Genomic DNA, 13,052 nt, shown 5'->3' with positions numbered 1-13,052 from the left:
CCTGCCTTTGACAGCAAGGAGGTTCTACAGATCACTGCTCAGCTGGCATTGGACAATAGGTAGCAGGGAGTGGAAGAAAGAGATGAATATATTAAGGGTGCCTGTGCTAATTAGCTGTGTATTATTTACCTTTATTTAACATAAGACACAACGGTATACATTTTCTTCTGAGCATTTAAAACCATCCAATTTCAATATTTGGTTTCTGGTTTCCGAGGAAAACCTGGAAGACTTATTCCAATCACACTGATGTATTTTTATTGCTGTTGTTCTTGTTTTTTTCAAAAGAAGCTCATGTAAGCGTTATAAAGCCTCTTACCACCTCATCTGGTCTAAGGTTTACTCTCATGTTGGGAGAGAAAACAGGTCAGTGGAAGTTACTAGTAAACTAGGCCAAATTAATGATGAGTGACTTCAGTGTATCAAAAGCACATGGCTCTGTTGGAAAAAATAAACGTATTTTACTACCCCTTACCTATGAATAAAGTATCTTGGAAAAGAGTGATAGTCACTAGATTTTGCAAGTGGTAAAGGAAACAATCATGTTATGATTTCTATTCTTTGTGAGCTAGCTTCTTCTTTATGGTAGATCTTCATTCGCTATGTAACAAGGAAAGGAAGAGGCAGTAGTTCTTCAGACAGATGGTCTGGATATTTACGCAGCCAGCAAGCGAGTGTATGCGATTAGCGGTGATAGTAACAGTACTCCACGGTACTTAAAAGGGAAAAATATGTGCTGGAAACAGACTATTTTGAAAAATAGCATCTGCACTGCTTACTGTTATAGAGTTGATATTCAATGTTGTTGTTGTTGTTGTTTTTTGTATACTAATCTGGCTGTGTATTCAAATAACACTGTCTCTAGGTACATCAGGCTGCGTAATGTATTAATTACTATTAAACGAGTTAACGGTAACAATATTTTCCTTGGACTTACCCTGGCATTGGTCCGTTTCCAGAAAGACTGTAAACCTGACGAGGATTTAGTAGATACTGGAATTTTCTGTAAATTCTATAAAAAGGAAAATATGGGAAAAAAAAGACATTGAGTGACACTCCCCAATGTTTAAATAGTTATATAGATGGTTGTAACTAAATATATTTGAAAATTTTACATTAATAATATTAGACATACAGTTTTTTATAAGAACTTAGGGTTCTTTGAAAAGAGGCTTAGTAGCCAATATACAAGTAATATAGTTTATAATAGAAAGAATGATATTTGCATTCTAAATATGCATATGCATTTAGAATATTCTCCATCCTGCTTTTGAATATTATTTGGCTAATTAGATTTGAAATATATTTTTTAAGAATATCAGAATAAAATTACTAACATACCTTCTCCTAATGGAGCCCTATGAAATTTACAGGTTATTGGGCCAAGCTAATCAATATGAAAACTATCCCACATATAAAATGGGACTGGGCATGCTGTATGTGTATAGGTAATCAAAGAATGTGACCTCATCTGCTTAATTATGCCACATAAAGAATCATCTTGATCAGTCAGCTCACACAATTGCTAAACTGTTTCAACAAGCACATATTTTTTTTGTTTATTTTTTAAATGTTTATTTATTTTTGAGAGACAGAGGGTGAGTGGTGGAGGACCAGAGAGAGAGGGAGACACAAAATCTGAAGCAGGCTCCAGGCTCCGAGCTGTCAGCACAGAGCTCAGTGCAGGGCTCAAACTCACAAACTGCGAGTTCATGAACTAGCCAAAGTCGGACGCTCAACCTACTGAGCCACCCGGATCCCCCTCAACAGGCACATATTAAATAATTTTTTTCTAAAAGAAATCAATCATCGTAAAACAAATGCAGTACAAATATTTCTAAGTATATACACATCCCATATTGGTATTCTTAAATGAAATACTGAAATTGAAAGCATACATTTAGTTTTTTAAAGTTAGATTTCACATACATGGGAAAATTTTACCATATATTTTATAAACACATTCATACTATGTTTCCTGATAGAAACTCTTCAAATTCACTGTGTAATATCTGTTTTTATCACTCCACTCCTAAATCTGCAATAATCTCACATTCTAGATCTTGATTAATTACATGATCTAGTGTCTCAAGAAAGACCTTAAGATTCATTCTTGGTACTTCTGGTACTTCTTTTTCCCCAGCACCTGAACCCAATGAGAGAGCAATTTGGCACCTGCTATCAGTAATGTCAATCAAACCTGGTTTTTCTCTGTCACTACCTTAGCTCAAGATTGCAAGCTGTCTTACCAGCTCCATAAAATTCTTGCTTATCCATCCTTCTTACATAGCGCTGGTTAAGTACAGTCATGTTGTTTCCATGATGAAAAGTTTCTGCAAGTGTCAAGTTATTTATAATACAGAATATTTTATTATATTTAAAATAGGTTACGCCTTACCTTTCCCCTCATTTCCCTGAAACTTTAATCTCAGTGATTATCTCCTCGTTCCCTAAAAAAAGGTTCTCCTTTTTTCACCTGGCAAACATCTACTATATCACCAGCAACTCAAAAGCTACTTCCTGTCCAAAGAAACTTCTCACTCTTCAGAGATAGTTATTTCTCCCTTTGAACTTCAACAGCATTATTATTTTAAACATTTTTAGGTGGTCATTCATCTTGGGGTACTGCAGTTTATCTGTTTGTGCCTGCCTCCTTACGTGGCTATATTGTGGGTCTTTTCTCCCCACTTCCTAGTAGAGTTTGGATTCACTAAGGTTTTGTTGTTTGAATGAATGAATGAATGGTATGTGAACATTTTCACACCTGTTGACTGGTATGGAACACTTTGTGTAAATATATAATTTTGTAACCTTTTGCGAGTTATCTAACATATCAAAGTTAAAAGCCAATTATTTTTAAAGGAAACCCTGAATGGAAGATCATTATTTCTGAAAGATGATTCTTCTTCATTCACAAAAATTAGGAGCATTGCAGTATCATCCCTCCTGCCATTAAGTTTAATTTACTTCTGACTTTAGTCTATCTATGTAGTTTTTTTCTTAATGGGATAAGGGGGAGTCAGATACTCTCTTAAGGTCATCATGCATGATCCATATTCTCCTAATTTGAAAGGAATGCTTTCCCTTTGAAAATATACCTTTTCTTTCTTTCTCTTCATACTTCATTTATCTCTACTTTCCAACATGAATTTAACGCTTACCTAATTCCATATAAAGAGTTTTTTTTTTTTTGCAAACATCCATAATATATAAAGCTGACAGACTGTATGTAGTAAAGGAGAAAATAATTTTAGTTAATTATTTAATTGCGATTTTGTATCTCTAAAAGTGAAGTAACTGTTCTCTTTAATGAATCCACTTTTAATTATGAAGCCACTAGTAATTGAAAATAATTTCTATCATGTTTAGCAGAGTAAAAAAATATACAACTACATGTTGATAAAGGAAACAAAACTTTCTAAGCAGAAATAATATTTTGTTGATTGGAAAAAGAATAGCACTCTTCTTTTCACTAAAATAAAGCTGGAAAGTTATATGGCAAGAAAAGAAATTATAAAATTCCATTTACCATGAAAACAATTCCACTTACCATGAGAATCACAATGCAAATTTCTGTTTTATTATCATAGTGTTTGTATGGATGCTTTCATCTCTTTTTTTGTTGAGATAAGTAAAGACTTCTGGAAATTATAGCAGACGCAACTGCATTTTTGTTTATGACGTGCCTTTTTATAAGGACATAAGATTTACTCTTCAATGGGATTTTCAGATATTTATTAATTATTATGATTTAATCATTAATGTATTACAAAAATGAAACTTCTGCATTGTCTGCCAGAATGCTGAGACACCTGATAATGAACCTTATTATAATTCAGATTATAATTCAGATTGTTTTCCTTAAGGACATATGGCATCACGTACTACAAAAACTCACATGTAGAAAATCATTTTAATACAATTTATCTAGAAGCTGAATATAAATTCTGTTCCTCACTACTTAGTGATGATTTACCTGAAGTCACCTTGTTGACCACTTAGAGAACCAATTTTCATTCAACACTATTTATGGAGCCATGTTGTATGCAAAGCTCTTTGTTAAGGGCTAGGGGTGATAGGGTAATGAGAACTCAGATACCCAAGATTGATAATAAAAATATTTATAAAAAGGAGAGATCATATCAATATATTACACATCGACTCTAGAATGATTTATTTCACATTAAAATTCGCAAACCATAGTGAATAATGCTTTAAAATGTCTTTAAACTGTAATTCTATGGGGCACTTTGGTGGCATAGTCCGTTAAGCATTCCACTTCAGCTCAGGTCATGATCTCACGGTTCATGGGTTCCAGCCCCGCATCAGGCTCTCTGCTGACAGCTCAGAGCCTGGAGCATGCTTCGGATTCTGTGTCTCCCTCTCTCTCTGCCCTTCCCCCGCTCATACTCTGTCTTTCTCTCTCTCAAAAATGAATAAACATTAAAAACATTAAAAATAGATAAAAGTAAATAAAATGTCTTTACACTCCAATTCTAGTTTATCTTTTACATACATATGACATAGAAAAGGAACCTGATTTTTAAAAACATACCTTTCTCCTTGTTTTCCACCACTTTTGGGGTTCACAAAAACTAGAAGTGGATGAGTACCAGGAACAGGAGTAATCTAGAAGAAATTTGGATAGATGGTCAAATTATTCGCATTATGGGGGCGCCTGGGTGGCGCAGTCGGTTAAGCGTCCGACTTCAGCCAGGTCATGATCTCGCGGTCCGTGAGTTCGAGCCCCGCGTCAGGCTCTGGGCTGATGGCTCGGAGCCTGGAGCCTGTTTCCGATTCTGTGTCTCCCTCTCTCTCTGCCCCTCCCCCGTTCATGCTCTGTCTCTCTCTGTCCCAAAAATAAATAAAAAACGTTGAAAAAAAAATTAAAAGGATATGAAAACTTAAAAAAAAAAATTATTCGCATTATGTATGAAAAGGACCCTTGTAATTTCTATTTCATGAAATATCAATTAGCAATTTTAAGAATATGGCTCTTCAGTTATGTAATTTGGGTGGATAGATAGATCTGTTTAACAACTCAATTGAACCCTATGTTTTTACTATATCAAACAGGCATATCCACACCACAGAGACAGGTAGGGTCCAGCTAGGTATAGGGCAGAGAGGAAAGTAGCTATGAAGAAGGAATGGTGATTGAATAGCCATGAGATGAAAACAAAAGGTACAATTTGCAGGACAGTGAGTAAACCAGACAGAATGAAACAGAAGATAGTGGGAGGAAAACAATTAAAAGAAAATAAAGGGATTAAATTATAGACAGGCCTGACTTTATAGATGACAGCTCCTTTAGAGGTTTGTGGCATGTGTGGAATCCATCTACCCAATCTCTTGCCAACTAGAATCTCAATAAGATGGTTTGAGGTCTCCTTCAGCCTAACCGCTCCCCTGTACACAATTTTTCCTCAATGTTTTCTTTCCCTGCCTGGGGAGTAGAAGACCAGTGAATCAAGTCTGTTTGCTAACCAGGAATCCGCAAACTGACTGTGCTCCTACTATCTACTGATACTGATTTCTTGGTTGAACAAGAAAATATTGCCTGTCCTAGTGCAGCTTGTATTCTAGTCGAGACATAGACAATAAGCAAACAAATATGTAGTTAGCAGTAAAACATACCATGAAGAGAAATAAATCAAATAAAATGATAGCACTTTATTGGTGTGAAGGGGGTAAAGCTGTTTTTTGATAGGATGGTGAGGAAGAATTCTTGCATTTTGCCTGACTTCAATGTTAATAGGTAGACTCTTAAATGCATGTGTTCCTATTCAATCTACCACTATAAAAATTCTGTCTAAATACAGTTTGACAAAAAATATTTAGTAACAAAATATGCAACTACTGGAGCCCTCTTAATATTAAATTGAAAAGTTCTTGATCAGTTTTACTTTTTGAAAGTAGATTCAGGCTATCCTTTATTGCTCTTTTTTTTTCTATCTCAGAAGGTATTCTAAAATATGTAATGAGACACTTAAAAACAACCATTTTACCATATGATATCCTTTCTTCCTTTTTGTTCAAACAACAGAAATTAAAATATTCTTCTAATACACTTTCCTCCAATCTTAAGTGAACTGTAATTTTTCCAGTGATTATAGGCACTGGAAAAATGTTAAAATCTTCACATTAGTTACAGAAGGCTGAGTAAAATATTCTTAATTCTTCTACTCTTACTCAACTTGTCACTTTCATCTATTGTATCTGTCTCCGTTTTGCTTTCCTCTGTAAAGAGGACAAGGGTTCCTTGTCCCTGGTTTGGTTCTAATTTAGGTAGGAGATAAGACATATAAAGTGGATTTGTAGTAACTTTCCTGTAGCAAACGTGTTCAATCAATTAACGTATAGACAGTGCCTCCTAGGTTGCAATGTGTGCTCTTCTCCCCTCATTTAAAAGCTAGAAAAAAGAAACTACACAAATACAACTTTATCTAAAGACTTATATTCAATTTCCTTTATTTTTTTTATCCTATTATAGAATTAGAAAGAACTCCTGAAGTTTGCACATTCAAAAAAAGTAATGGTAACAGATGTGGATTTTTATTTTTGCACCTAATTTGAATTGTTACTTCTTATTTTTAAATAAGGGTGAGAATCTCAAGGTAAATAAAGGTTTTCAAGCACAACATTAAGTCTGAACCCAAACACTCATTAAGATGATCTTCTCCAAACTCAACATTCAGCTTACAATTCTATTAAAATAAATTAGATTATATTAAATTCACACTGGGTCAAATATTTACAATGTATTTTTAAATATGTTTTGAATGCCTTTCAGAAATACGTGTATAATGGAATATTTAAAGGCATCATAACCATTTATCAAATAAAGGTTAGTAGCAAGCTATAGAACAACTGTGTTCTAAGGTGCACATTATTACCATCAAATAAATATCCCGCTAGAATACAGTCTATAAGATCTCAAAATACAAAAAAAAAATGTAGATGTTATTTTTAGAGGTGGGTAAATGGATAAATAGGTCAAATGGATTAGAAAATAGAAGATAATTTAGATAAAGAACAAATTTAGAAGAACAGGGATGCTCTGTAAGCACAAAAGTCAAATATGCCAAATGGAAATACAGGAAGAATAAAATCACTTAGCAGTCTTTTCCTCGTATATATTCGTATCACAAAGTAGGCTTATGAAATAAGACTAAATACAAATAAAACACTGAAAACTTGAGATATCTATTTATAAGTTACCTGGCACTGTGGAACACGGCTTCTTCTTCTTCTTTTTTTTTTTTTTTTTTTAACATTTATTTATTTTTGAGACAGAGAGAGACAGAGCATGAACAGGGGAGGGGCAGAGAGAGAGGGAAACACAGAATCTGAAACAGGCTCCAGGCTCTGAGCGGTCAGCACAGAGCCCAACGCGGGGCTTGAACTCACGGACTACGAGATCATGACCTGAGCCGAAGTCGGCCGCTTAACCGACTGAGCCACCCAGGCGCCCCGGAACACGGCTTCTTTGATAATGATGTCAGATAAACTCCTGACGTAACACAATATACATTTAAGGGATAATATGTGATTAAACACCAGCACCACAAAGACACTGGTGTGAAGGGATCATTTAATGGTGTTACACTGGAAAGGTCAAGGTTTTAAGCAAATCTAGCATGTTTTTCAAGCCCCTATTCAAAAAGCTTTAAAATCTGGCTACACTTTGTTACTATAAGAATACCAACCCACCAGAGTAAATTTGGGAGCCAGAAGACCAAAGATAGAATTCCTAAATTTGAGAGCACCAAAACTGTAGTCCTGCATGATCATTTTCAGGTCTGACATGTTAAAAATAACAACTACTTTGTGCACTAATACTCCTGGAAGAAGGAGCAGCATCTTACTGTCAAAGACTGCCACTGTCATTTACTTCTCCTACTTCTCTTCATCTTTATCGAAAGAGCCCTGGGCAAAATTTTGAAAGACTGGCCCTTCCCATCATACCTGTACCTTGGAAGCTATTGCTGCTGTTTGCAGAATTTAAATACGTATTTCTTTTGAAGAGTTTTAGGAAGGTGTAACTTTGGTGTCTTGCCATATAAGCATGCAAATAAATAGTCTAAGTAGAAAAAAATGTGTCTATGTTTCGTCTATAATTGGAAGTTGCTATGGATCGAATTGTGTTTCCCCCAATTTTATGTTTAAGCCCTACCCCACAGTGTGGTGGTATTTGGAGAGAACCTTTGGGATGCAAGGAAGGTTAGATGAGAGTGGGAGCTTCATGATGGAACTAGTACCCTTAAAAAAGGAAGATCTACCCCTGCCTCTGCACACACAAAGAGGTAACGTGAGGACAAAGGGAGATGGCAGCCACCAATAAACCAAGAAAAGAAGCCTCAGGATGAAATATAACTTGTCACCCTGATCTTGAACTGTTCAGCCTTTAGAACCATGATAAATAAATGTCTCTTATTTAAGCCACCCATCTATGATACTTCATTACAGCAGCCCAAGGCGACTGATACAGAAGTGTTTTGTGGAAACTCAAGATACACTCTTTAAAAAGGAAGCATAACAGCTTCTAGTCATCTTCCTCTGGATGCCAGCATGAAATGTGATATTCTAAGGACCAGCAGCCATCTTTGCTAATGAGGTGACCTTGATGATGCCACAGATGGAGGACAGGAAAGATAGAACCAGCCCTGATAAAAATGTGGAACTGTCTTATTAGCCATACTTCTGGAGATCCTCCTTCTAGACTTTATTTACAGTAAAGAAAAATTGATGGTTAACTTCTCTAAACTACTGTTATGTTTTATTCGTTTTTGTTTTTGTTCTTTCTCCATTATGTGCTGCAGAACCTAATTGTCACTGGTATGAAAGATCCACAAGGGCACAGAATTGAATATAGATGGAACCAGGCATAGAAACTTCATACTTCATCAAACTTGTTAATATTTCTAGACCTTAAGTAAAGAACAGAGACTTGATATCAAAATTCTTGAAGAGAATCTGTATCTTATTTTATTTTACATTATGTTATTCTCCTTATTGAGAATGGGGATACTCATTATCAGTTAATCCTTTTGTAACTTGAAGAGTATGAAACGAGGGAAAAATACAGGTATTACTAGATGTGATATTTTAATTACTTAATCCGATCTATTTGATTCCACATTTTATTTTCCTGGGAGGTCAATATCAGGTAAGAACTAACTTATCAAATTCAGAAGTCAGACTAGAGGAACTAATTTGTATTGAAATGTAAATCATATATACTTAAAATAATTTAAGCAGATTAAAAGAATACAAAGTTTTTCTTTGTTTCTGAAACTCAATACATCTGATTTTGATGAATAAAGTTTTATGGAAATATCTTACACTAATTTTGTATATTTTGAAGTGATATTTTTATTTTTATACTTTAAAATAATTCCAAATTTACAGAAAAATTAAAAGGACTATTCAAATAACATTTTTTCCTGAACCAATTGAGACTAAGTTGATAAGATGATATTTTATCACTCTTGTTTACTTTAGATTTGCCTTTACACAGGAACATGAACATAACACAACTGTCTGTCAAAAACAGGAAGTTAACATGATTCTGTACTAGCTGCTTTTGTTATAAAAGCCATTACTGGACAACTGGTAAAACCTGAATGGAATCCAAGAATTAGATAGCACTAATATATCAATCTTTAGTTTACTAATTCTCTTTGAACTATATCTAATATAGTTTTTAATGTCATGAATTTTCAATTTTTATTTCATACAAAATTTTAAAGACGTAAAATTCAGTTATTTTAATTCTTTAATTTTTTTAATGTTTATTCATTTTTGACAGAGAGCGAGTGAGTGAGGGGTGGGACAGAGAGAGAGGGAGACACAGAATCTGAACCAGGCTCTGAGGTGTCAGCACAGAGTGTGATGTGGGGCTTGAACCCAAGAACTGGGAGATCATGACCTGAGCCAAAGTCAGATGCTTAAGTGACTGAACCACCCAGGTGCCCCAAGTTATTTTACATACTGATTTACTACCATCCTAAAATATTGTACCCTTTTCTAACAAATTTTGGTGGAAGGGGAGGGAAAACCAAAATATACATACATAAAAAAATTGTCAGCCTAAACTGATTTGTTCTTGGAAGTAAATATTTCTATAGCATTTGCAGTAATCTTAAGTGGAAGAATAGATAAGACAGGTGAAAAGCCAGTTGCTCTGTTTGAAGCTCAGAAGAACCCTGACCCTATCCTCAGCCTTCCATTGTCCCACCATTGTGCTTGAGGCATCTCTCTACAGAACCCTGGGCTTTTCAGACAAGGTTTGAAGATACAATGCAGTAGGAAATATGGTATAACAAAGACAATATTTACAAAGGGAGGAAATGCTCAAGATAACTGAAATCTTGAAGAATGGTTATAAATTGGATAAAGGGCATTCCAGGATGTGAAAGTTTATACTGGATTCTTCTCTATAGAGAAGAGAGCTAATCCCATGAAATCTGACTCACATAATGGGGTCGTTTCATATAGTAAATATTAAAGGGCATGACTTGACTCAGACTGGTTTTGGGTCCCAGTTTAATGACTCCTTTCTCTCTCTATTCTCCCTCTTGGTAATCTCATTTCATATTCATGGTTTTAAGTACCATCAATATGACTTTCACTTCCAAATGTGCATCTATCCTCTGCTCTGAATTCTAGATTCACTTATTTGCCTGCCGACTTAACATCTCCACTTAGATGTCCAACAGTATCAGAAATTTCTGTCTAAAACCTATTGACACAGACCCTTCTCCATGTAAGTCACTGGCAACTCCATCATTTCAGGTGAATGGGCCAGTCATCTAAAAGATGTACCTAATTTCTACTCCGTAATAAACCCTACACACATCTATCAGCATATCCTGTTGCCTGTGTCTTCAAAATATATGGAGAATCCATCTCTTCACCTCTCCTGCTCTACTCTGGACATACCTCTATCCTACAAACCCGAAATAGCTAGTTAAAATCTCCAACCTAGACTCTTTGGTCCCTAACATTCTCAACAAGAGTAAGCCTTTCAACAGTTAAGTCAAGATGATGTTCTATTTTTCCATCTCTCTCAGAGCGAAAGTCAGAATTCTTATACAGGCCTTGGGGGCTCTGTACGTCTAGCTCCTCTTGCTTCTCTAAAGTAGTCTTCACCAGTTTCCATGTTGCTCACCCTGCTCCAACCAGGCAGTTGTTCTTGTTGATTCTAGAACTTGCCAGGCATGCACTTGCCTTAGGGCTGCCCATCTGCTGGATATCCACAGACTAAAGACCTCACCTAAGTCTTTACTCAAATATCACACTTTAATGAGGCCAAATCTGGCCATGTTACTTAATATTAGAGACAATTCTAACTCTCAGTCCTGACACTTCATATGGAACTCCATTTTTTCCATATCATTGATAAGCTAGCACATTACAACTATGGGAACAGGAACTCAGTTTAAAGGTTGTTGCATTACCTAAAGTGTAGAGTAATAATTCTGGACTTAGGGAGTTAAAATGACAATGAAGAGCTAATTATGGAAGAGCCAAGTGGCTTGAGGTTCCTAAAGTAGTCAAGGGGTGCGTGCGCACGCGCGCGCGCACACACACACACACACACACACACAGTCCAATCAAATAACGGGAAATTAATTGTATACACACACTATAAAGTCATTTATACTACACATGGATGTGTGTGTATGTGTGTGTGTGTGTATATATGTATATATATATGTATATATATATATATATATATATATATATACAGTCTTGGTAATTAAAAGAATGAGATACTGCAAATAAGAAAAACAATAGGGACAGGGAGAAGCACTGTGGCAGGGGATGGCACTGGCTCAGTTTTACATGTTTAAATATAAAGGTTCCCTGTTCTTTCTAGTGTTAAGAGTATCACAAACTGGACTTTTTGGTTCTCAAGTGACCCTTTAATTTGGAAATTCTTCTCAGACAATAATTAGGGACAAGGAAACTTCAGTTGAATACAGTTTAAACCATGCTTCTGTTTCACTTATTTGTTCACATGCGAAGACTTACTGCATTTTTACATCTCGTGCGTGTTAGAAATTGTAGTTTCAATTACATTCGATCATATGTATTAAGTGTAAACCTATGGTATGAGCGATGACAAAGACAGAGTGCCTAACCACCTCTATTTGAAGTCCCCTAGGACCCGGGTTAATTAATGAGACTCATCCTAAGGTTATACATGATCTATTACTTCCTCTAATTAGAAATAATAATCCTGATCATTATGCTGGTTAGCTGGAAAGAAGTAAGATGAATGTGCTTAACTATGATTAATAGTCTTCTTTAAGCAGGGTAGATCTCTTCTGTCATGGACTTCTATGCAAACTGGCCTGCAACTCAATGCTTTTTCGTGATACACATTTTTTAAAACTCACAGAAAAATTAACTTTCTGGCATATCTTTTTATCTTTCCTGATAAAGAATAACCATGTTATTATTTTTAAGTTGATTCTCACAACAAAGTTTATTTTTCTACTTTGCATTAGCTATCCAATAATTTATTCTTTCATTTTTTTTCTATTTTCCCCCAAATTATGTGAATACCCATGTGTGTTAATTTTAGTCCATACTGCTGAGGTGAAAGACTATTGCACATGATTTATATACCAACATTTAAAATTCAAAAAATTATCATGACAATAATTAAGGTATTTATTTACTCCTGTTTTATAAGGCTGGTGTCTACTCTGTCCTGACTAACAACTTTACCTGATAAATTCACACTCTAAAGAAAATTTAGAAAAGTTATTATCTGTTTTGTGAGATGCAATATGTCCACAGAGAAAGGCAGGTAGTCAGAACAAGTTGGTCAAGAAGTTAGCATTTATATACCTGTTAAACTTTGTTAACCAAGGAGGCCAGGTATCTTAGGAGTTAAACACATAAACTCTGAGTCAGACTGTCCTTATCAAACTTTGGCTTTACCACTGAGTAAGTGGGAGGCCCTGGAAATAACTTTGCCTTTGAACATCAGTATCCTCATTTTGAAAGTCATGATAATAATGATGATATGCATTATA

At 35.2% G+C, this 13,052-nt stretch overlaps 1 protein-coding gene across 16 annotated transcripts in view; it reads right to left on the bottom strand.

The window, feature by feature from the left end:
* DGKB (diacylglycerol kinase beta) overlaps positions 1-13,052 on the bottom strand; it is a 790,801-nt gene that overhangs the window by 456,449 nt on the left and 321,300 nt on the right. For all 16 annotated transcript variants that reach the window (XM_058724931.1, XM_058724935.1, XM_058724929.1 and 13 more), the window contains 2 exons: positions 4,556-4,629; positions 938-1,012 (listed from right to left, as the gene is read on the bottom strand). In XM_058724931.1, the coding sequence (XP_058580914.1) occupies positions 938-1,012; positions 4,556-4,629 (149 nt within the window). The remainder of the gene's footprint in view (positions 1-937; positions 1,013-4,555; positions 4,630-13,052) is intronic.

This window comes from Neofelis nebulosa, chromosome 4 (genome assembly GCF_028018385.1).
Source record: "Neofelis nebulosa isolate mNeoNeb1 chromosome 4, mNeoNeb1.pri, whole genome shotgun sequence".
Lineage (NCBI taxonomy): Eukaryota > Metazoa > Chordata > Mammalia > Carnivora > Felidae > Neofelis > Neofelis nebulosa.
The sequence above is the reverse complement of the archived record's forward strand: the minus strand, read 5'-3'. Positions and strand labels throughout refer to the sequence as shown.